This window comes from Magnolia sinica, chromosome 3 (assembly GCF_029962835.1).
Source record: "Magnolia sinica isolate HGM2019 chromosome 3, MsV1, whole genome shotgun sequence".
Taxonomy (NCBI): domain Eukaryota; kingdom Viridiplantae; phylum Streptophyta; class Magnoliopsida; order Magnoliales; family Magnoliaceae; genus Magnolia; species Magnolia sinica.
This window is the reverse complement of record NC_080575.1, coordinates 114783617-114806579: the sequence shown is the minus strand read 5'-3', so window position 1 is coordinate 114806579 and position 22963 is coordinate 114783617. Positions and strand designations below refer to the sequence as shown.

Here is a 22963-nt window from a genome sequence, read left to right as displayed (position 1 = left end):
ATCGATCGAACGAACAAACCCTTCCCCCTCTTTCTTCGTAGCATTGAAGCAGACAAGCGCCCTCCTTGCACATTACGTGAGGTGCGCAGCGGCCCTCCTTTCCCTTCTCTCTCATGGCTTCTCCTCTCTGATAAGAGAAAAACACAGAAAATAAAACCCTAGAACTCCAAACACTTCAGAGAGAGAGAGAGAGAGAGAGAGAGAGAGAGAGATGTCGAAATCTCTTCCTTATTCCATGAAAGATGTCGATTACGACAACGCCAAGTTCCGCCCCCGATCCTTGTTCAAGGTCCGTACCCTTTCCGACGATCCAGATCTCGCATCAGATCTCCATTTTCTCATCTCCATATCCTAAAAATCTCATGCAATTTCGTTAGATCGAAGCTTGTTTGGATGTTACCATATCGCAATCTAGGTTTTTGTTGCATGATTCTGCCATAAGCTAGAAATTGCTACTTCACATTTTTTTTGGCCAACTTCAATTTAAATTTGAAAAGTATTCAGTGATAATCTCAATTATATTTCTTAACTATCTAAATTTCCTGAATCCGGATCGTCCATCTGTTTGGCCTCTACCGTGGATGGTGTGCACCCTGAAAATAGCACTGATCCGATTATTCTAGCCACTGACTGTACGAAAATGGTCAACATTCAATGGGTAAAAGATCCTCAATCAGCAGCTTGGATCATCTGATTGGATTGACTTTTGGTGTCTGACCCATCCAGAATCCATATCTCGAACTTTCATGGAAATTGAGCCCCTGATAACTGAAGTTGATATTTGCTTTTTACACTGGATCTTATGGCTCTAATTGTTGTATATTATATTGAAACGGGGCTAGACTACAGTTTTGAGTTTGTCATGTTGTAACAGTGTTAGTAACCCATCCACAGCACACATGTCATAGTTTCATCAATCCAGACCTTCCAAATTGTGGGCCCATTGTGGATGAAATATAGCCCATAAATCACAATGTTTGGTTGATCCTAACCATCTACTTTTCCTGTTATATTTGTAGTGTTGAGAGTTCTCTTTGTAGCTATCCATTTGATGGCTACCAATCAAACAACAAGGATTGGTCGATTGATGTGGTTTTGGTATGTGCTCCATCCATAGTGGGGCCCGCAATTGGATTGAATTGCATGCAAGCCAACTGCTCTATGGATGGGTTGCTAACATTTTCTCATGGTGTAGCATGCAAGACTGCTTTATATATGTATGTAATAACAAAAAGAGCTTTCCAAGCTGCTCATGTGTTGCACTTTTTTAGAACAGGCTCGTTCCTCTTTGCATCTGCTTAATAATCTAGAATCTTTTGAGTGCCTGCAAGGTCATGTACGGCCTGAGTGACTAATGTTGCTTTTGCAGTTCGCTTTCTCTTTATTCTCAAAGCCTCCTCCAGCGTAAATGACATACCTTGTTTAATTCCCATTATGATCTGTGACTCTTAGTCAATTTCTCATCCTATGAAGAAGTGAATTGTGGGTATACCATATACACATATATTCTTGACTAGGATCTCTTTGACTCACCCACATTGTGGACTTCATCATAGCCAACTTATGAATAAGATATCATCAGGAAAAGGCGATTCTGAGAATGCTATTTAGTGGGCATTGTCAACTGTTCCCAGTTCCTTGGAAACTTTCTACCCTCCTTGAAGAAACCAGTTTCTTTCCCCCCATTCTGTTGCAGAGTTGAACAATTTTCTTATGTACTTGGGGAAAGGAATGAGACTGCTGCCGCTCTTGCTAAAGAGGGAGTGACTAGAGAGAGGTCACTTGTTTCTTGATACATTTTGCCTTTTTCCTAGTTGATCCTTATGTGATCTTTTAGTGTATCTCATAAATTTACTTTCACATATAAAACAAAGATCATTAAGAAAGGATTACTTGTCTTGACAATGGCTATTTGGCTATAGCATGGCTAGTCCACTTTCCTTATCATGAAACATATTAGGAAGGTGAGGGCAGACTCCGACGGTACTCTAAGTGCCATAATATCCATTCTGGTCTTTGGGTTCTCTTCTTTTGCCCTTTCTCTTTGGGCCTTCGATTCTTCTTGTTTTGATCATGTACTATCTGCTGCCTTTTACTTGTCTTTTACAGTCCTTTTTCCTTCTCAAAAGAATTTATTTTCCCTATTCTGAATTGGTTGTCAGCTTTCATGTCATCCTTAATTAATTAATTAATTAATTTTTGTCTCTAGGTGATTTCTCAAGCTCCTCTTACTAGTAACATGAGACGTGAATCACGTGATTGTATAAGATGTAGCATGGGAAAATTTCTGGTGTTATTGATGATTGGTGGTCTAGCATGTCTGATGCTAACGCATAAAAGTCCTGTCCGTGCTGCCTCAAATGGACTTGCAAAAGGTATTGTCAATTATGGAGAAGGTAATATTGTGAAGGAAGGCGCTAATAAGCTTCGGAGACTTTGGAGAAGACCACCAAGGCTTCCACCACGACTGCCACCTGATGAAAAAGGTAGTAGTAATAGTTCTATTCTTGATTCAGACAAGGTAAGCACAATGTCAGAATGGCTTTCCCGACAAGGAAAGGTTAAAGAGGCATTCATTCACGCATGGTCTGGTTATCGGAAGTATGCAATGGGTAATGATGAGCTTATGCCGCTGAAACAGAAGGGAGTTGATGGTTTAGGAGGTCTAGGTGCTACAGTTGTGGATGCTCTAGATACGGCCATGATAATGGGTATTGATGAAATTGTTTCTGAAGCAGGAAATTGGATAGAAAAACACCTAACTGAAAGGATTAATGAGAAAGGGTCAGTCAATTTGTTCGAAACTACCATCCGTGTTTTGGGGGGTCTTCTTAGCGCGTACCATCTAAGTGGGGGAGAGCAGGGAAGGATGGCAGATTGGGGTTCTTCTAATTCATTTAAAGGACCTAAGCCTGAGATTTACCTAGAAACAGCTAAAAACTTGGCCGACCGGCTGTTATCTGCTTTTACTTCAAGTCCAACTTCAATTCCTTTCAGCGATGTTGTTCTTCGAGACCACTCAGCACATCCAGCCCCTGATGGATTGAGTAGTACTTCAGAAGTTTCTACTCTACAGCTCGAGTTTAATTACCTCAGTGCCATTTCGGGTGATCCAAAGTATGGCAGTGAAGCAATGAAAGTTTTGGAGCATTTAAAGACTCTCCCTAAGGTGGAAGGACTAGTACCTATCTTTATCAGGTATGCTGTATGCGGAATCTATATAAAACTTGTAACAATCACTTTAGTATTCTCTCAAAGTTTTTAACTGTCAGTCGTTTCTTGTTTATTGGTTACACATCTTTTTGAAATGCTGACTCTGTTTTTCAGTGCATATTTTTCTCTCAAGTGTTCCCTAAGTCGGTAAATAATTGGATAAGGCTTCTAGGCAAGGTATTCCAAAACGGTTACATAACGGCCCGTGTAACAGTCCGTTGTGGGGCCGAAACAGATTTTAAAAATAATAATAATCCATAATGAGTCTTATGACCCGTATCATAATGGTAACAGTGGTGGCCATTACGGGCATTATAATCATTATGGAATTCATTGCTTCTGGGCTTGTTTGTTTCGATGAGATGGATCCAGATATCCTTCATTGGGACCATTCTGATCGCCATCAAACACTTCAGAACTATCTTAACTTTTTATACTTGCTGCTATTTCTTTCTTTCCACTAGGAGGCAATATATTTTTGTGTAGTTATGTCAGTAATTCTGTAGGTTTGCCTGACGTATTTTCTTGATTTTTGTTTTGTGGAGTACAGTGTAGGTTTTGAGACTTCAGTCTAATTATGCACTAGGTTCATGCTGCATGATGATTTTTTGCACATTTTGAAGTCCTGTCTGTCTTGCTCAATACTATTGTCTTCTTAACATTGGAATGTGGTATATTTTTTTGTATACATTTTTCACCTTTACTTTCAACCAATCTGTAGTGATGCAGATCAGGCATTCTTGTTTAAACAAAAAGCCACTGCAGAAAATAGAAGTTGAAGAACTATCCAAAGTGGATGGGGAAGTTTATCTTTGTTTCTCTTGCCAGTGATCGTATGGATTTTTTCCATGTAAACCTAGGTGCACAGGGTCTGTGTTGATGCATGAAATATAACTATTGGAGCTTAAACATGTTGAGCTTTTTTATTTTTGAAAGATAAAACATGTTGAGCTTTGAGAAGAAGCAAGAAAGTTGAGAAAAGGAATAGGACTCAAGTCTAGATTTCTTCTTATCCGATGTGAAGGATCAAACAGCCGCTAAACTTCTATCAATGAAGTTTCTTATGTGACCCAGCTTCAGATGGGCCCAGAATCCAGCCTTCTTCTCTTTATTTCCCTTTTTCTCGCATATAAATTTCTGGTCCACATTTTACTTTTTAGAACCTCCAAAAAGTGCAGGTTTTACAGCCTACCAGCTGATTGCCTATTGTGCTGCTGAACCTGATCCTATCTTTCCACAAATGCCAAATTGATAGAGAAATTTGGTTGAATCTGAACAATCACTATTAGAAAATGAGAAGGAGAATCTGAACAAGCACTAGTGGAGAGAGAATTGTTTTCCCAATTATTGTAGGCTTGCACTAGGGGTTGGCATCGAGCCCGCACCTTTTCCGCATTGTTCATGGATGAGTTAACAATGCATTTGCAGGAAGAGATCCCATGGTGTATGTTATTTTCAAATGGCATAGTTTTGATTTACAAGATGAGAGAGGGCGTAAACACAAGGCTGGATTTATGGGGGGATGCTTTATAATCTAAATGGTTTAAAATTAGTCAGATTAAACAAAGTATATGGAGTGAAATTGTAGTAATGACAAAAGTGAAAATGAGGAATCAGTTCAGATTGCTGACCAAGAAGTTTCCGAAAATGACCACTTCCGATACCTTAGGTCAATAATTCTTGAGAGGAGAGATTTAGAAGGATGCTGCCCATAGAATTCAAACTAGGTGGAAGAAATGGAGATGTGCCTCTAGAGTTTTATCTGATCGCCGTGTGCCATTTAAGCTGAAAGGGAAATTTATAGGATAGTTATAAGACCAGCCAGGCTTTATGGGACAGAATGTTGGGCAGTTAAGGAACAAAGTTTGTTACCAGGTTTCTTGCCAAAATGAACATGTCATGCATATCCAATGCATGATTTTGTATAAACAAGGTCAACTATGAATGCTGCCACCAGTTAACCTTCTTAGACATTGCTTCAATTGCTTGGACATGCCACTGCCCATGGCTTTCCATTCTATTAGTTTGTAAAACCCTGAGTATGAGCTAACCCGAATATGATGGGCCATTTAGCTTTTCATTAAAAGACCAAAATGCCTGCACGTATTTCTTAATTGGGAAGTTAGATTGTTTTTCTGCCCATCATTGGGCCTCTGTGACTGCCTTAGATGCCTCCTATGACTTGAGCATGCATGCTCACCTGCTCAAAGATGCGGCCACCAAGTAACAAGTTTTAACACTGTTTAGGTCAATAAAATTATTGTCGACATTAAAGGTTTTATATATATAAAGATAAAGTAACGAGGATTTCATTAAAGAAGAAAAGGGAAAAAGGCAAACAACAAGCTCTGCCGAGATAGCAGAGACAGAAAAAAGAAAAGAAAGCAAACTAAAGACAGAGCTAAGATCCTAGGAAAAGAAAATCAAAACCCTTGAGAACAGAAATGTTGGTAGCCCATTCGATAACAAAGGTTTTAGCCCGGGACCCCCACAGTGGACGCCGAAGAAAGGTTTTTTTATTTTATTTATATGGCTGGACATGAAATAACTGTTATGATGAGTATTATGTTTGATCCAACAATATTACATGGTTATGTTTTGGGTCTTTGAAATGCTCTTCTTCCTATTCTGGTCTCATGCTTGTCTACAATGTTTTAGTAGCTGACTGAAAATTTCAACACCATATGTATTTTCTTACAATTCTGTTTCTTTTTTTCATTTTAAATTTTCGTATGGGCGCAGCCCTCAATCAGGTGAGTTCACTGGTGAAAATATTCGACTGGGATCTCGCGGTGACAGCTATTATGAGTATCTGATAAAAGTTTGGCTTCAGCAAGGGACAAGTCGAGATAATCATTTGAAGTATTTACATGAGATGTATGAAGAAGCAATGAAGGGTGTCAGGCACCTTCTGGTTCGGAAATCTATTCCAAAAGGCTTGGTTTTTGTAGGGGAGCTGCCTTATGGATCCCATGGTTCCTTTAGCCCTAAGATGGATCACCTGGTATGCGGTACTTCTGAGCGCTTTGGTATTCATCAAACTGACTAAAAATCATCACATGCTGTACTAACATGATATCTATCAAAAGGTTGGTCGTAGGGTTCCTTTAGCCCTAAGATGGATCACTTGGTATGTGGTACTTATAAGCTTTTTGGTGTTCATCAAGCTGACTAAAAACCATAACATGCTGAACTAGCATGATATCTACCAAAAGGTTAAGAACTTTGGAATGCAATGAAGTGTTTGAGATAATTATCATCCTTGCATATGGTCGAGTAGGGCATGTTTGGAGTAACTCAATTAAGTCCTTTTGGGAACTTGTAATTCCCAAAAGTGCTTTTTGGTGTTCGTCAAGCTGACTAAAAACCATTCCATGCTATACAAACATGATATCTATTGAAAGGGTGAGAACTTTAGAATGTAGTGAAGTGTTTGAGATAATTATCATCCTTGCAAACAATCAATTAGGGCATGTTTGGCATACCTCAATGAAGTGCTCTTGGCCACTAGTTATTCCTAGAAGCGCTTTTTGGTGTTCATCAAGCTGACTAAAAGCCGTTCCATGTTGTACTAACATGGTGTCCAATGTTTTAAATATCGACGATATCGGCCAATATATCCCACGATATGTCTCGTATCCCACCTGTACGATACGAAACGCACGGGTAGTGTTGATATATCCCACATGTTAGATCCGGTGAGCATTTTCAGTTTTTGATCCCCATTGTTTTTTATTTTTTATTTTTAAAATTATGTTAAATCAGTGTCAAATAGTTAGAAATCGATTGGTGTTTCATGTTTACATGAAAAAATCATGAAGTTGGAGCTTTGATTTCGATATGCATTGGTTCTTCATTTTTATTTTTTTTTAAAACGAAATTTTCCTTCAACTAGCTGTCAATTGAGACTAATTTCTAAGTATTTAGGAGTATTTGATGAAATGATAATCACATACACTCTAATTTCAAATTTTGAGTGTAGGTTGTCCGATTTAGGAAAAAATGTGGAATATTCAAAAATTTCCCAATTTCTCCCAATGTTGCGCTCTGAACATGAAATCAAGCATGTATGAGGGCTCATCTACTGATTGGTTAAGTCCTAGTCAATTTTCAGAAAATAAAAATAAATTTTAATTAAAAATTAACAAAAAAATAATTAAAAAATATATATTTTTTGAAAATTTCCTTCAACTAGCTGTCGATTGAGACTAGTTTTGAAGTATTTAGGAGTGTTTGATGAAATGATCACCACATGCAATCTAAATGTTATGTATTCAATTTTAATATAGATGCATTAATTTAGTCAGACAACGCATATCTTAAGACCCTATACAAAGGAAACCTATTATGTGCACCTTTTTTTTTTTTTTTTGAGATGTTATGATTTAAACATGTGTATTAAGATATTTTTTTGAACAATCCCTGAAGTTTTATTGAAAAATTCAACTATTTTCCTAGTTTTTCCCATGTTTCCCAAAAAGTGTGATAAAATACCCGATACAAACAATATATCTTGTGCGATAACTGATACCTATCTATATCCCAAGGATGCGATACGTAATGCGATACTGATATTTCGAACACTGCTAGTGATCTCCATTTTGGCCGTCATTCAACAAGGGGTCCCTCATGTGAGGAGATAGAATACATGTTAGAGTTCTGAATGCATGGAGCCATTCATCAGGCTAGGGTACTGTGAACATGCATATACCAAAAATCAGTGTACCACACTCATCAAATGAGTCACCCCCCCCCCCCCCCTTTGTTTTTTCTCATACAAGTTTCACCTGCCTGACCAACAAACTAACATAATTTTTGCCTATGGCACATTTACAGTGTACCCTACCTGATGAACAGCGCAGATCACTGACAAGTATTCTGCGCACCTGGATCTCTGACACATCTTACCCTTCTGTTAATTCAACCCGTCATGACTCATGTGAAGCGGTGGAACACGTCACAGATCCTTGTATTCAGCATTGTGTTAGAGATCTGGGCCATTTATCAGGTAGGGTGCACTTTGAACATTCTGTATGAGTAAGAACAGGGTAGTATACTTATCAATAGATCCATGCATGCACATTGAATTTGAATCTTGGACTATTTTTTCTAGCTACATGTTTTTTGTGTACAAGCTTAACCTCTCTGACTGAAGGACCAACACTATTTTTAGTAAATGGCATCTTCGCAGTGGAACTCACTCGAAGAGTGAATTGGATCTTATGCCTGTGTGCTGTGATGGCTCACTTGGCAGCATGTGCATTGGTGGTGATTTACACTATCTCATAGCTATTTTGGAAGGATTCTTGCTTGCGAGTAACATTAGTAGGTAAATAGTGCTGTCCACTTTACAAGGGAAATAATTGAAACAGTGCAAGTTCACCGACACTTCTAAAATGGTGGTGACTCATCCTCCTCACATTGTGTGGCACATTCTGGATGGAGCATGTCTATAATTGCACTGATCATGTAATCTGAACCATCTGATTTGTGTCTACCAGATCAATGGTAAGGAGCAAATTAGTGAGTATTCCAAATATGGATGGCAAAATCAGATGGTTACTTTCATTCTGCGTGTAACTTTTGGGTTATTCTCAGAGATTTGGACAGTCTGGATTGTTGTACAACTATGCCATGTGTATGTTTTGTGGTTTTTCAAATTGGGTACATTGTTGGGGCCAAATAGGGGGTTTCTTGGGCATGGACATGGCGTATCCATTAGTCCGGGTCGTCAGAAAACAGTTTATATCACCAAATCTCAGGTTCCACTGATGTAAACCAGGGTCCCCGGAACACTGTAGAAAGGTAGGGCCATTCATCATATAGCGCCATTGTGACCTATTGATATAGGTAGGATACGTAAATGAATAGTGTTTTGTTATGTTTACTGAACTCATTCCTAATCACATAACAATTCTCAATCAACAATTCCAGAGCATTGCTTGTTGTGAATTAGTTACGTTTTTCCTAAAAGCAATACCAAACAGGTCCTTACTCTTTTCAGCACAAGAGATTGGCGAAAAATTGGGGATTTGGGGGAATTGGAAAATTTATGTTGGAGGATTTGCGGATTTTTTATTTTTTAAAAAAAGGATTTTAGAGTTTGGAAGTTTTAGGCTTTTTAATATAGTTGTGATTTGCATTGAGGAATTTGAAAGCTTTGGTGAAATTGGAAATTTTAGGATTTGGATTTTGGGGAAATTAGGATCTAGAGTTGAGGGAATTTAGGGGAATTTGTGGATTTGGAGGTTTGGGCTACGTGGGATTGAGCATTTTATGAAATTAGCATTTCTAGGTTTGAGAGATTGGGGGAACGAAAACTTCTAGGATTTTTGTGCATTCACTGGAATGCTTGAGCAGATGTAAGTTTTTGGAAGTGGTGTATAACTATTATTTATATATAAAAAAACAATGTATTTAAATGTTTTATTTATGATATCAAATAAATAGAAGCATTTTCACCTGGTTTTGTCAGTCATGCATCTAGGCATGCGTAGTCATTTCGGGCATTCTGGAGCACTTGTGCCCAGCGTGCGCCCAGCACCTTTAACTACATTAATAGAGACATGTACATGGGTCCCATTTAATTAGTTCCATATGAAATTCATTCTCTGTAAGCTTATGTCAACAACACTCCAATGTAAGCCAACTTCTTTATTAAACCTGGTTCATTGGTACGGGGCACGAAATCTGGCTAACATTGACAAGACCGTGCATGGAATTGTAGTATCTCTGTAAGCATGGTACTACTACGGAGTAGCAGACATGTTCTGATATCAAAATATTCTTTAGTTGAATTGTTTGGCAGTGGATTTTTTAACTCAATTACTCTAAGCTACACTCAAATTATTTTTAATCTAGAAACAGACATGTCAACATGCTGCTCATTTGCATTTGAATGGATTCTCTTAGATAATAAAATACTGAAGTTTGTTACCAGTTGGATTTATTTAACTCAATTTCTCTAATTTAATCTAGAAACAGACACATCAACATGCTGCTCATTTGCATTGAAATGGATTCTCTTAGGTAATAAAATACTGAAGTTTGTTACCAGTTCATTCTTGTTTGCAACATCTCTCTTGAAATTTCAGCATTGGAAGCATGTGGAAGATCCTTAGTGCCTTTGGCCACTGTCATAAACCATTGATTGATTGGTCTTATACTCTTGAATGCAAATACATACATGCTTCCTGGTTGCTTTCAGTGATACATTGACTGGGGATTCTTCTGCATGTTTATTGGCAATTTTCCCATACACACTTGAGAACTCAGTGTCTTGATACGAACTTGAAGATTTTCATGCTTTGATAATCTCTTTTATGGCATTGTTGTGTACTTAGCCATGTCTAATTAATTGAAATCCCATATTAGTAAAAGAATACTAATTTCAATCCGTGCGCTCTACCTTGGTGATCTTTGTGATATCATGCATTGCTCTACATGCAGAATGCCTACCTTTCTCGAAGTTGATGTGCTAGTTTATTTGGTTTGAGCAAAAAACATTACATCTGATATTTTGCTTGATCTTAATCTTTGCAAACTTTATTGATGTAATGGTATTATATTTGAAAAAAAAGGTTTCAAGTTGGAGTAAGGTACGGTCCACCCAGCAGACAAGTTTCTACCTTTCATGTTGTTTGTGACGTCCAACCAATAGGTTGGCCCCATCATGATGATCACATTGTGTAAAAATCAGCCACATCCACTCATCAAGTGGGCCATACTTGTATTTTTCTATTTATCAATTGATATTCCATTATTTTCTATGGTGCGGCCCACCTGATGAGTAGATTGGGCTGATTTTGCACCGGGTGGGGCAAACCTATTGGAAGGGTTGGATGTCACATTCACACGATAAGTTAGAAGTATCTGCCGGGTGGACTGTAACTTGTGATCCAACCGGTTGGACTTGAGACCTCTTTGAAAATATAACAGTAAAGCCACCACGAGTTTAATTTTTTAGCTCTTTTTCTTACTGGAAAAACTCTTTAGTGAGGCTTGATCTCTTGATAGAAATATCAAACTCCCATCTGCAGGTTTGTTTCTTGCCAGGCACTCTTGCTCTTGGTGCTACCAAAGGCATTACGAAGAAGGCAGCGATGAGAGCCAATTTGCTTACATTTGAAGACTTGGAGAATTTGAAGCTTGCTGAAGATCTGGCAACAACATGCTTTGAGATGTATTCAGTGACATCTACTGGTCTTGCACCTGAAATAGCGTACTTCCATATAGAGGTGAGCATGCTTTATGGGCAGGAGGATCTTGTTTGATATGAGAGTGAATACGTAGTTCATTTCGTGTGACATATTTGAGTAACTGAGTTCCATCTCCTTGATGTTTTATTAGAGAAATGATACATATATTTTTTGTCTTTTTCAATCAGGGTGATTCTGAAGGAGGACCTGATGGTGGTAACAAAAGTTCTGAGTACGTGAATGATATAATAATTAAACCTGCAGATCGCCACAATCTTTTACGCCCTGAAACCGTGGAATCACTGTTCATGTTGCACCGAATCACAGAAGACCCAAAGTAAGATCTACAGTTCTTTGGGAAATGGTTCTTTAATGTGTTATGTAGATAATCCATATTTGATTTTATTTATTTATTTATTTTTTTGACCTTGGGAATACATATATATCTTCTCTTTACCTATATCTAACCTTTCTCCCTGAAACTTCTGCAGATACCGTGAATGGGGTTGGCAGATATTTGAGGCCTTCGAAAAATATACCAAGGTTGATTCTGGGGGCTATACTTCTTTGGACGATGTCACTGTGGTGCCCCCTCAGAGAAGAGACAAGATGGAGACCTTCTTCTTGGGGGAAACACTCAAGTATTTGTACTTGCTGTTTGGAGATAACAACATTCTTCCTCTGGATAAGTTTGTTTTCAACTCAGAAGCTCACCCTTTTCCAGTCAATGGGATGTCTAAGGTGTAATGTTCTTACTGGAATCTTTCTGAGTATATCATGTGAAGGAAAATGCGAGGGAGTGCCATGTTATTTTGGAGAGGAAGATAATCAGGTTTTCTTGGTATCACCAAAGCATAGCCTGACCTGCTTGTGTGTTTGACGATTCACCTGGAAAGACTGACACCGGCTAGATTACAGGAGGAATTGGCTGTGGCCCCACAAGGAACTCTACCTGTTTGGACATGGATGTCGATATTATCTACAGGGTTGCTTTTGAGTTTCAGTGCCCGTGTGTGTTCCAAAACTTGTTGTATTTTTGTTTCTTTTTCCCTGGCTTAGTCCAAGTTTTTCCTCAGAGCATTGTTCATTTGATTTGCATCCTTCCATACATCATGCTTACAATTAGTGTCCAGGCCCCTTTTTTTGCTCTTCTTTTTTCATATATATATTTTTTATACAAGTTGATGTCATTTCTAGGGACAGGGGCTTTATCGATTAATAACAAATTAAGTGCAGCCAAATTTATTTGAAATACTTATCTTTCCAGCACGATAGCTGGTTTTGAGCATCTGAGTTTGTTAATTATATGGACTCTCACCATACATTGCTTGAAACTTCTGCATCCATGTCTTACATTGCTTTATTGTAGCCTTGTAGGAATAGTTATGTCGCATCGCTTGTAATTTCATGCTCATTTTCGAGGAGAAACAGATGATCTCCGTCCTTGACAACACTAATGTCGTCTATTTCTGCATTCTCTCCATTGACCACTTTTGTAGGATGGCGGCCCACAAACTTCTGACCTGCAATTTCGCAATATTGGACATGGCTCATGAAGAGAGTATAAGCAAACTTTCAATTTTATCATGTAATAAATCCCAGTTCAAGCATTGAAATTTTTAGAATTTCAAGCTGTTTTATTGTTCTTTTCTTTACTTTTTCTGAATGTGAATGTGCTTAGGTATGAGTTTTTAAAATAAGCAAAGTTCCTCTCTGGTGGAGTGTCCAGATTTGTAATGAAATACTTTGAAGAGAATAAACAAGACTCACCACCGATTCTGAGGAGCTCTTCCAAGGACTCAGGTAGGATAATTAGCTTCCCCAGCTGTTCCCATGATGCATTCGTCTCTTGTAAATGCATGTGAATTGCAACTCTTTTGTTAGTCGATTTCAAGAATTTGCCATTGTTACTGTTCAAACGACTGTCGTTTTCTATTTCAGAAAGCTGAGATTTTGCAAATCGGTGGCCCTTATTTCTTCTTATTTGGCTTGTACTGTTCCTATCTTTGTTATTGACTTGTGATCCAGTGATTTCTATTATGTGATCCTTTAAATTGGTATTTGTATTTTCACGGCATTCTAAGAGATTACAGATATCTTTCGGTTTCCATCTCTTTGATACAGCTTTTGCCATCCTCCCACTGGCATCAGCTTTATTCATATTTACCCCTCCATCAATAAATTCTTCGAGTAGCGCCTTCGGATCTGCATTCGGATCTCCAAATCCTACACTTTCAAGTCCCTTCAGTTGCTGTGAAAATGAAAGCGGAAGCGTCAGTTCCAATATGGTTCTGTAAACTTTTTGACTGGACCCAAAACTCAGCGGACACAACTCAACTCTACTCTGCGAGATTTTGAGGAAACTGCAATCATATTCTGAAAACTTGTTGACTCCACTTGAGACTCAGCCGAGTCAACCTAACTCGGTGAGATTTTGAATGGAGGCAATGGGAAACTCGACTGTGGCTGTTACTCCACCCTTACTCAGGAAGACTCATCCAGTCCACTCAACCACTCGGTTGGCTTGATGTGACTCAAACCGAGTCACTCTGTGAGTCAGTGTCATCATTACTAAAATGCAAAAGAGGAATGCCCTGCCAGTAGAGGTGGGCATTGGGTCGAGTCGGACTGAGTTGGGGCTGATCTGACTTGATCCGGTTTTGAAATAGGCCTGACCCGAACTCGACCCGACTCGGTACCAAGTCCGACATGCCTGACCCGATCTGAGTCCGAGTCTGGCCTGGACTAATCTGGACAGAGTCTGACCCGGTCAGAAGTACCGAGTGGGGTCGAGTTGGCGCCAAATCAGGTCGGGTGCAATGGATGTCCATGGGTTGAAATCACAACATATATATATATATATATATATATATATATATAGGAGTCGAGTTATTGAATGGCTCCAACTCGACTCAGTTTGAGTTTGGATTGGATGAAGTCAACTCGATTTGGATCAACTCACCCACTCAATTTAAATCGGGTCGGATGAGTCAAGTTTGCCGAGTCAAGTTGTCCCGTGCCCAGCACTACCTGCCAGACTCACTTAACGTGAGTCATACAGTGCACTACTATTATATTAGCTGCCTTTTCACTGTTTTTAACTAATTTAAACTCCAATTATCATTCCTAATATTCTTAAGTGAACTTTATATAGAATTTACATTTGGTACCTTTTGCAAAAAGGTTTTCAATAATCTAAGTAATTATCTTTCCAGCACCTTTCATTGCATTTCTGTTAGATTCTTCATCGTTCTACCAGCAAATGGATTGCAGGCTCAGGTAGGCCCCACTATAATGTTTATGTGAAATTCACCCGACCATCTAGTGTTTCACCCCATTTTAGGCCCGTGACCCAAAACTCAGCCCTATCTGTTATTGAAGTAGACCACACAATAGGAAACAGTGTACAGGGTAATGCTCACTCACTTCCCATGGTGTGACCCAGCTGAACCATAGGTCAGCCTGTTTTTGGGCTCCAGGCCTAAATTTTTCTATAACATCTAATGGTTAGAGTGGATTTCATAAAATCATCAGTAGGCCTGTAAAATCAAGGCTGGACTGTTTCTTTGTTGGGGCCCATCTGAATCATAAGTCAACCTTATTTTATTTAGCTCTGGCCTAAAGTGGGATTGAAGTGGATCTCACATACACATTAGGGTGGGTCTTTGAAAAATGAAGGGTCAGCCTTTCACACCATTCCATTTTTTAAATATAAATTTCTCCGTTGGGAGAGACGGTCCATCTTGATTTTCATTGGGACCCACCATGATGTGTATGTAAAATTCACTCCAAATGTATAATCTCACATTAGGTCCAAGGCCAAAAAGTCAAGTTGACTTGTGATTTAGGTGGGCCATGCCAAAGGAAACAACTGGGAGAGAGATGTCGAGACTTGATCTTTATAGGGCTCACCGTGATGACTATATAAAATTCACTCCAATTATTAGATGCCATGCAAAATTTTAGACCTGGGCGAAAAATCAAGCCTGTCCATAGTTCAAGTGGAACACACCAAGGGAAAAATGGTGACCATTGCCTTGCGCTTGTGTTTCAATTGTTTGGTCCATTTTAGTCGGAGAGGGGACTGATTTTTAGGCATTAGGCCCAAAATGGGGTCAAGCAGCTAGTGGTTAGGTGGATTATGTCAAACAACCTTTCTCTAAAAGCTTTAGCCGAATAACTACTTTCTCTAAAAGCTCAAGCCATCAAATGATGGCATATCAATGTATATTAAGGGAATTAACACTCTATCACTTCCCAGCACATGTATGGTGGAACTCCACAAGGGAACTTATTAGGCAAGGTGGAGGGACATACAACTCACATCCAAGTCTCTCTGGTGGCATATTTTCTACTTCCGAGATTTGAACACAAAAAACTTGAGCCATCAAAGTACCTTCCGCTCTTATGCTATGTTAAACAGCCACTTTCTTTAAAAGCTTAAGCTGTCAGAGGTGGGAATCAATGTATCAACATTGGACCTTCTGTTCTAATATCATATCAAACAATCTCTTTCTTTAAAAGCTAGAGTGATCATATGACCGCATACCAATGTAATCAAGGAACATAACACTAACAGATTGCACATAAACATCATAAACATCATGGTGGCCCTACCCGAGCCGCTAAACCATTTGGTGGCATGGTCTTAAGTAACGGGAGGCAGTAGCATGATAATTATGAGGTAGTTTATTGAAAGCCTACTCGAAAAAGGTATCAGAATGTAAATTCTATACTGATTATGTAATTTTTTTTTATAAAATTCCCTATTTTTAATTCGAGATCGAGTCTTTTGAGTCAATCCGACCGGGCTGAACAACAGTCAATTCGAGTTTTGAAACATTGATTCCATATATCTCCCACAAATAAATCAAAGATGCCGCATTATATATCTTTCAGATTTTTAAACAAACGCATACCTGCAAAAGATTGCTCATGACAATGCTTCCATCTTCCAGATTTGCCTGAATGATGTTCATGAGAGGTGTCCCCTTCAGCCGTAGGATTTGACAAAGTTCACATGTTCTTACAGTGAATGGCTGTGGCCTATGATGCACAACCCCTATCTCCCCAAAAACTTCCCCAGCAACCGCTTTTCCTTGAACCTGAATGGTGTATGAAGGAAAATTTTCTAGTCACATTTCATGAATCCGCATTTTTCTGACCATGTTTGGAAGGAAGAACCATACCTGATCACTCCCATCTTTATATGATATCAGATCCTACAACCACAAGCCCAGACAATTCAAATTAAATGAGGGAAATGGCGGTTCAGATTCTGGAAGGGGTTATATGGCTATAAAAGATCAGCATTCACTAACCACTGATCCGGACACCAATATATAAATATCCGTTGGAGCCTCATTCTGCAGTATCACATCTTCCTTTGGTGGAAAATACTCAGCTTGCATTTCTGAAACCTTTTCATGGTAGGAAAGATAGTGTTAGTGTTTTTTTTTTTTTTTTTAAATAAAATAAAACTTGAGAAGATGTCATTAAGCTGATAACGGGAAAGAACGGTTTGAGTTGATTGAGATGTTTGAAGTGATACCAGTTGGAAAAGGAAATCATATGAGACCCCATGAAATAGATGGACTTTCTGGACGACTGGGAAGAAGAGATAGTGAGATATGGTTGAACGGATGGCCTTTGGTAGACCATTCAAGGTCTCGTGTAGTTTCAATCCTTCTGTCTTGTACCTGAGACAGATGTGTGATAGCATCTGATGCTTTATGCTTGGAGGCAGCTGGTTTCGGGCGGCAAATTCAGAAGCAGCTCGAACTGTATCCCTCTACATAGCCCGAAGCGAAAGGAAGATTAATCAGCATAAACATAGAGTAGAGATGACTGTTATTAACGATGGAAGCTGACACAAAGTTCAGCTGATCTACGCACGCCCACACATTCACCCTATATCCACTGGTATGTGCAGTAGGTAGGACGTTGGATCGTTATATTAGTTGGCACTGTCAACAACATGGCCACACATAAATTCACATGATAAGTCGACCAACCTGCTATTTGGGCTGAGCCATCCCTACATGGGTCCCAACCTGATACACCAATTAAATATCCCATGGATGATTGTGTGGGACTTGTCTATACACTCTATAACAGGGCTGCCAATAGGTTGGGTTGGATCAAGTTGTATTTGGGTGAGTCCAATTCAAGCCTAATATATTTATTAAACAGGTTGAAAATCTAATATCAATTAATTCATGTACGATAACTCAATCAAATAGTGTGTTGATTTTAACCATACTTTAAAATATGAAAATTTAAAAATATTAATTACATATTTAAACTTTTTAATTAATATAAAATGAAAAAAAAAAGTGCCTTCGAAAAACATTTCTACTTCCAAAAAAAAAACAAGTAATTGACTTTTTTTTAAAAACTCTTCATTAATATAAAATAAATTCCTTACCATGCATAATTCAAATTACAAACATCATAACTAATTTTATAATTTTTAAAACTCATAATATATTATAATAGAATACACGCATAGACCAACACATAACATTGAGGAGACAATGAGTGAATTATATTCATTATGACCGGTCAGGTCTGAGACTGACCCAACAAACCCAAACCCAACCCAACGGATATAGGAAATGGGTTGACCCAAAACTCGAGTTTTCTGGTTAAATCCAACCCATTACCCAATAGTGGGTAGTTTTGAATTGGGTTTTGTTTTTCTTTTAGGTGCTGTTCATTAGTAGTTAAGATGAGAAAGCAAGATAGTAGCAGAGAGTGTATATATACAAAGTGCAGAGAAAGAAGAGAGATACAAAGTTTCTGGTGCGGCTGGTGCCAGTGACGACGAGATTCGTCATGTTTCCAATGAGGTAGGCCGTTAAACCCAAGTTGAAAAACATGTAGAAAATATCAAAGAGCATCTCTCTCGGATTCTGCGCATGCAAATCCCCATACCCGGTCGTCGTTAGTGTTGTAATAGACCAGTACATTGAAGTTACATATCTGTTCCAGAGGCTCTCTTCTTTGAAATTCGGCATCACCGCACCGATCCACGTACGGCTGGGATCTGGGTATCTGTCCGCGATCAGATAGTGAAAGCATCCAGCGCAATGCACTGCAAACAGCGTTACCTGAAGATAGAACAATGCAAAATACATATAGCTATTATGTAATAGCACTGCAAACAACTGAGATTGTGAAGGAGGACAACAGTTGCGTGTAACACAAAGTTCTGTGGGGTCCACTTTAATGTCGATGTGACATCTACACTGTCCATTAGTTTCACATGCGTCCTGTGTGGAGCATCCAGGCTGTCCTTCAGATGGGCCCACTTCAGTGGGTCCCACCTGCATGCTCGTTTCGTGTAGAGTAGTCGTGTGATCTGAGTCACCGAATACATTACATCATGCAAGAGTAACGAACAGAAGAAAATTTGTGGGACTCTTACTGAGAACAGCTTTGTGCAGCGGGTCCAGAAATAGTTGAATCGGATATCCTTCTCGAGTCTGAAAGCAAGAGAAGCCCAGTCGGGTCAATTAATATCCGTTCTCTAATCATTATCTATTCGGGTTTCAGAGAGAAGAAGATGAAGAGATTGGAAATGCAGTGACCCACCTTGCGAATAGAGAGCTAACTCGCCGGAGACGCCATAGTCGGAGCATGTTAAGAACTTTAAATCCCAGACCGCTGCTATGTTTTGTAAAGAGAAGGCTGAGAGGTTGGAAAGGCGCAGTCGAACAGACGTCAAATACAAACCAGGTGGATATGTACCTGTAGAAGTAGAAACAATACACGTTTCTGATAATATCGATTAAAAAGAGAGATTGGAGCACTATATTCTTGAAAATAATAATGAAGGATTCTAAAGTAGGGGAAAATATAACTTTTTTATCTCTCTTTATCTCTATATTTATAGACTTCTTATACTAACCTGATTGCGATTTTCTTGGGTTCATCTATCAAAAGAAAGGATCGATGGTCGACGTATGCGACAAAAAAAGTGAGAATGATATCAATGGCGAAGAAGGCATCGATGACATTGTCGATGATGAATACTGTGTTTGGCTTGCACGATAGAAATGCAAACTCGAACGGGCAGATCCAGGCGGAGTATATAACGAAAATAATCAGAAAAAACTCCCAAGCCCTGAAAAGAACAAGAAAATATGAACAAACGGTCCTCTTTCTCCTTCAAGAAAGATAGAAAGAGGAGTAGGGACGCACCTATAGAAAGGATGGAAAGGAGAAACGGTGAGTTTTCTAAGGTGAGGGGAACGGGTGTTCTGGCTTCCAAGGGGTGGTAAAAGATCGCTGGAGAAGCTATAGCTACCATCTCCCATTCCGTACTCGTCATGGTAGAAACGTTGGAGGGAGAATTTTGTGCATGAAAAATACATGTTTGAGAGTAGAATGTTATTGGAAAGAGTAGTGGAAGGTTGCAAAACAGGGTGAGATGGAGGTGTTATAAATGCCAAGGTACATGATGGGTTAAACATCGCTATCTACCACATTGACAACGATCGATTTGATTAGCGGTCTGGATCGCAATTAGTGGGCCAGAAAAGCAAAATTAGAAAAAGCCGGTTTTTACGTTGGATGGGTGTCGGAGGAATAGAAGAAACAAGAAAGGATGATGGGGTGAGATGAAAGTTGTGAAAGTGGCGAACATGTCATTATCCGGGGATTGCCGTTTGGGTGAGAACTTAGCATGATGTGTACGGAGATTGGTGGTGGGAGGTCCATTAGCAAAGGTGGTGATGGTGGTGAGAGGAATATTAGTCTTGACGTGAAATGTAAGCCGCACCTCGTGAAACCCAGGGCTGGTTAAAATAAAATAAAATAAAAAACACTCAGATGGACCGCAGCATAGAGAACATATTAGGAGGGGACGTGCACCATTGATTAGGATGAGGGGCCCACTCTGTTGTTTATATTTAATCGAGGAAGTTCAGACTTTTATCCAGTCCAGATGAAAGATTAAGCTAAAACTCAGGTTGTTTTGTGACTCACATGGGCTAGTGTAAGATTCAAGGGTGAGCATTCCGTTCCATTTTCTGTGGTCCATCTTAGCTTTAGATGGGGCTTGTTTCTGGGACCCAGGTGTTTGATGAGTAGATGCATCTGATGGACAGGTTGGATGGTCTGATTAGACCACATCTGCCCAGTTGCACTTTAAGCATACGGTGCTACTGGTACCACTGGACCGGGTCCCGTGCTAAAAATGAGCAAGCATGGGATATCGAATTGAGGTAAGGGTTCAAATCATGGGTGCCATGCGGACCAATGGGACTGGGCTTTTGAGGGGAACGGTGGAAAATGACACAATCCGTTCTCCTAACGGCAATCCGGGCCGTTGCTTTGATTGGATATCGATATTATCTCCTTTATATTCCAATATACTGCATTTTCATATTTAAACATTGGTTTGGGATCATCAATATCTTACCTCGATTTGGCCGGCTTTTAAAAGGTGGATTCGCAGGAGTTTGTAATTGGATGCCAGCGCTCTAAAACAAGCCACGGCATAGGCAGGACGCGGATTGCCTGCAGGAAATTCCTGTGATGGGAAGCTAGGTAGATCTACCGTGACTTTTTTGAAAATTTATCTGATCCATCTGTTTTTACGTCTCATTTCAGACGTGATACCAAAAATGAGGCGGATCCAGCAATCAAGGATGCCACACGAGAGTGAAAATTGGGGAAAAAAAAAAGCCTACCTTTAAAACCGTCTTGGGTCCACTTAATATTTATATTCCATCCAAACCGTTTATAAGGTCATTTCCGAACTGAAAACACAAAAAAAATACAAATTTTCTCTGGCTATAAGAATGTTTCAACGGTGGTCATTCAATCCCCACTGTTTTCTCTCGTGTGGTCTCAGTTTTGGATCGGCCTCGTTTTGATCTCATATTCTAAAATGATATGGAAAAATGTATGGACGGGCTGAATTTCTCACAGATATCATGGAAGGCCCACCTAGTTCCTAATATTTCTCACAAACATCATGGTGGGCCCCACTTACCATCGCAGTAACTTCCCGCGAAAGCCTCCCCAAGGCAATCGGTCGTCTCGTCGGCGTACGTGGTGCATAGCCTACACTACTTTCTCGGTTGGATAGTCATGTGTATAGAGCCTTTATGGGATCTATACCGTCCATCAGGTACATTACCTCATGATAACCATTGAACCCAAAAATCATTATAATTCAAGATTCTGGTTGGCCACAACACTGAAAAACAGTTAGGATGGAACTCCCACCGCTAAGTTTGGTGTAGGGCCAACTTATGGTGTTGAGATGCCATCAAATCCATTCATCAGATGTACCTCATCAGTACAAAAGAAATATCTAAAAATCACCTTACTCTAAAAGTCACGTGAATTTCAATGTTTCCAGTATAATTTTAGAGTGGCCCACCTGAATGTTGACTCAGCTGATGCTATAACTGATGGACGAGGTGGATTTCACGCAGTTATTAAGTGGATTTCAGGCGAGCTACGCAACCGTTTCTCATTTCCAAATTAAACAGACGTACTAAAACTCGTAGTCGTATGCTACTTACAAAAAGAATATCCGTCCTTTTTACCGGCATTTGGAATAGAGTTCCTTACGTCACCACTCAGAATTTCTGTCACCGTCAACTGGGCCCCACATGTTGAGTGGTCCGATGATCAGAACCGTCCATGAGTTGGACCGTATCCTATATTAGTAGATCTCAGAAACGCATCAACGATTGTGACCATCATTACTATGGATGAGCATACAACAATGAAAATAAAAATTTCAATGGCTATCATTTAACTTAAAAAATCGAAGGTTGGGATCATCAATTAAGCTTGCTTATAGGATAAATATTTAATGTAAGGATAATATGACGGTCCACATCATCGGCCTATCTCTCGTCTTAACTGTTTCTGAGCTTTCCACCTTTTAAGACGCGTGTTTTGCTTACGTAACTCTGCGAAAACGACACGACAAATAAAAAATAAAACAAGTTAGCAATGAGTTTGGAAACAGTGAGGAACTTGTCTCTTTCTTCTTTTCTTTGGAAGAGAATAATGGAGAAACCAAAAATTCCATCATCTCATTTACGTGTGCGCAGACGTGGACGGTACACGTACTTAGCTGTATGCTGGATGAATCTGGACTTCGGGCTGTCAACATGTACCCGCATTGGATACCCGATGGACCCAACATGATTTTAACTAGTCCAGGTTTTGAACCTGTTAAGAAATCGAATCGGGTTCTGATTTTTAAGTCTTCAACCCCCAGCTAAAAATAGCATCTTGTCGGGTTCATGAGATGGATGTAAGAGTCCTATAAGGTAGACTTTATTGATAAATGGCCTAGATTTACTTAAAGGATGGATGGTGTAATCAGGTGCACCAATGAGCGTCACTGAATTGTGATACATTCAGAAATTTGTGTTCAGGAATAAAGTGTTATAACTGTGATACACACACAATATTTCAAAAGAAGTAGGAGTATCAATTCATGTGGAGCCTAGGGAAAGGAATTTTGATAGATTTCAAATTCCTCACCCTTCTAATCTATATTAACCAGGCTAGGTCCT

General features: G+C 39.3%; 2 protein-coding genes across 4 annotated transcripts; one reads left to right on the top strand and one right to left on the bottom strand.

The window, feature by feature from the left end:
• On the top strand, window positions 1-12716 carry LOC131240843 (mannosyl-oligosaccharide 1,2-alpha-mannosidase MNS3). 2 transcript variants are annotated; one of them, XR_009168879.1, is made up of 6 exons: window positions 1-289; window positions 2210-3198; window positions 5956-6217; window positions 8050-8221; window positions 11253-11450; window positions 11600-11738. XR_009168879.1 is itself a non-coding variant. In XM_058239341.1 (6 exons), exons 1-6 carry the CDS (start codon window positions 212-214, stop codon window positions 12156-12158), a joined length of 1932 nt encoding a protein of 643 aa, XP_058095324.1. In that variant the 5' UTR covers window positions 12-211; the 3' UTR covers window positions 12159-12716. The 2 variants fall into 2 exon arrangements, 1 of the variants encoding a protein (XP_058095324.1); XM_058239341.1 differs by lacking the exon at window positions 8050-8221 and adding an exon at window positions 11903-12716 and having other exon boundaries at window positions 12-289; window positions 11600-11748.
• LOC131240842 (potassium channel KAT3-like) lies at window positions 12711-19840 on the bottom strand. Of its 2 annotated transcripts, XM_058239340.1 has the most exons (11): window positions 19617-19840; window positions 19324-19539; window positions 19008-19163; window positions 18841-18898; window positions 18206-18523; window positions 16963-17202; window positions 16733-16831; window positions 16601-16633; window positions 16331-16516; window positions 13182-13662; window positions 12711-12934 (listed from the first exon to the last, which is right to left on the bottom strand). In XM_058239340.1, exons 1-11 carry the CDS (start codon window positions 19787-19789, stop codon window positions 12795-12797), a joined length of 2100 nt encoding a protein of 699 aa, XP_058095323.1. In that variant the 5' UTR covers window positions 19790-19840; the 3' UTR covers window positions 12711-12794. The 2 variants fall into 2 exon arrangements, with proteins under 2 accessions (XP_058095323.1, XP_058095322.1); XM_058239339.1 differs by having other exon boundaries at window positions 12796-13662.
• Between the last annotated feature and the right edge of the window lie 3123 nt (window positions 19841-22963).

Bases quoted from the DNA above. Each gene is read 5' to 3' on its own strand.
- LOC131240843 (XM_058239341.1), top strand. From the start codon at position 212: ATGTCGAAATCTCTTCCTTATTCCATGAAAGATGTCGATTACGACAAC. The intron at 290-2,209 runs GTCCGTACCCTT...TTTTGTCTCTAG, and splicing joins GCCCCCGATCCTTGTTCAAG to GTGATTTCTCAAGCTCCTCT. The intron at 3,199-5,955 runs GTATGCTGTATG...GTATGGGCGCAG, and splicing joins CTAGTACCTATCTTTATCAG to CCCTCAATCAGGTGAGTTCA.
- LOC131240842 (XM_058239339.1), bottom strand. From the start codon at position 19,789: ATGTATTTTTCATGCACAAAATTCTCCCTCCAACGTTTCTACCATGAC. The intron at 18,524-18,840 runs GTAAGAGTCCCA...TTCTATCTTCAG, and splicing joins GCTGCACAAAGCTGTTCTCA to GTAACGCTGTTTGCAGTGCA. The intron at 13,663-16,330 runs GTATGCGTTTGT...TCATTTTCACAG, and splicing joins TCATGAGCAATCTTTTGCAG to CAACTGAAGGGACTTGAAAG.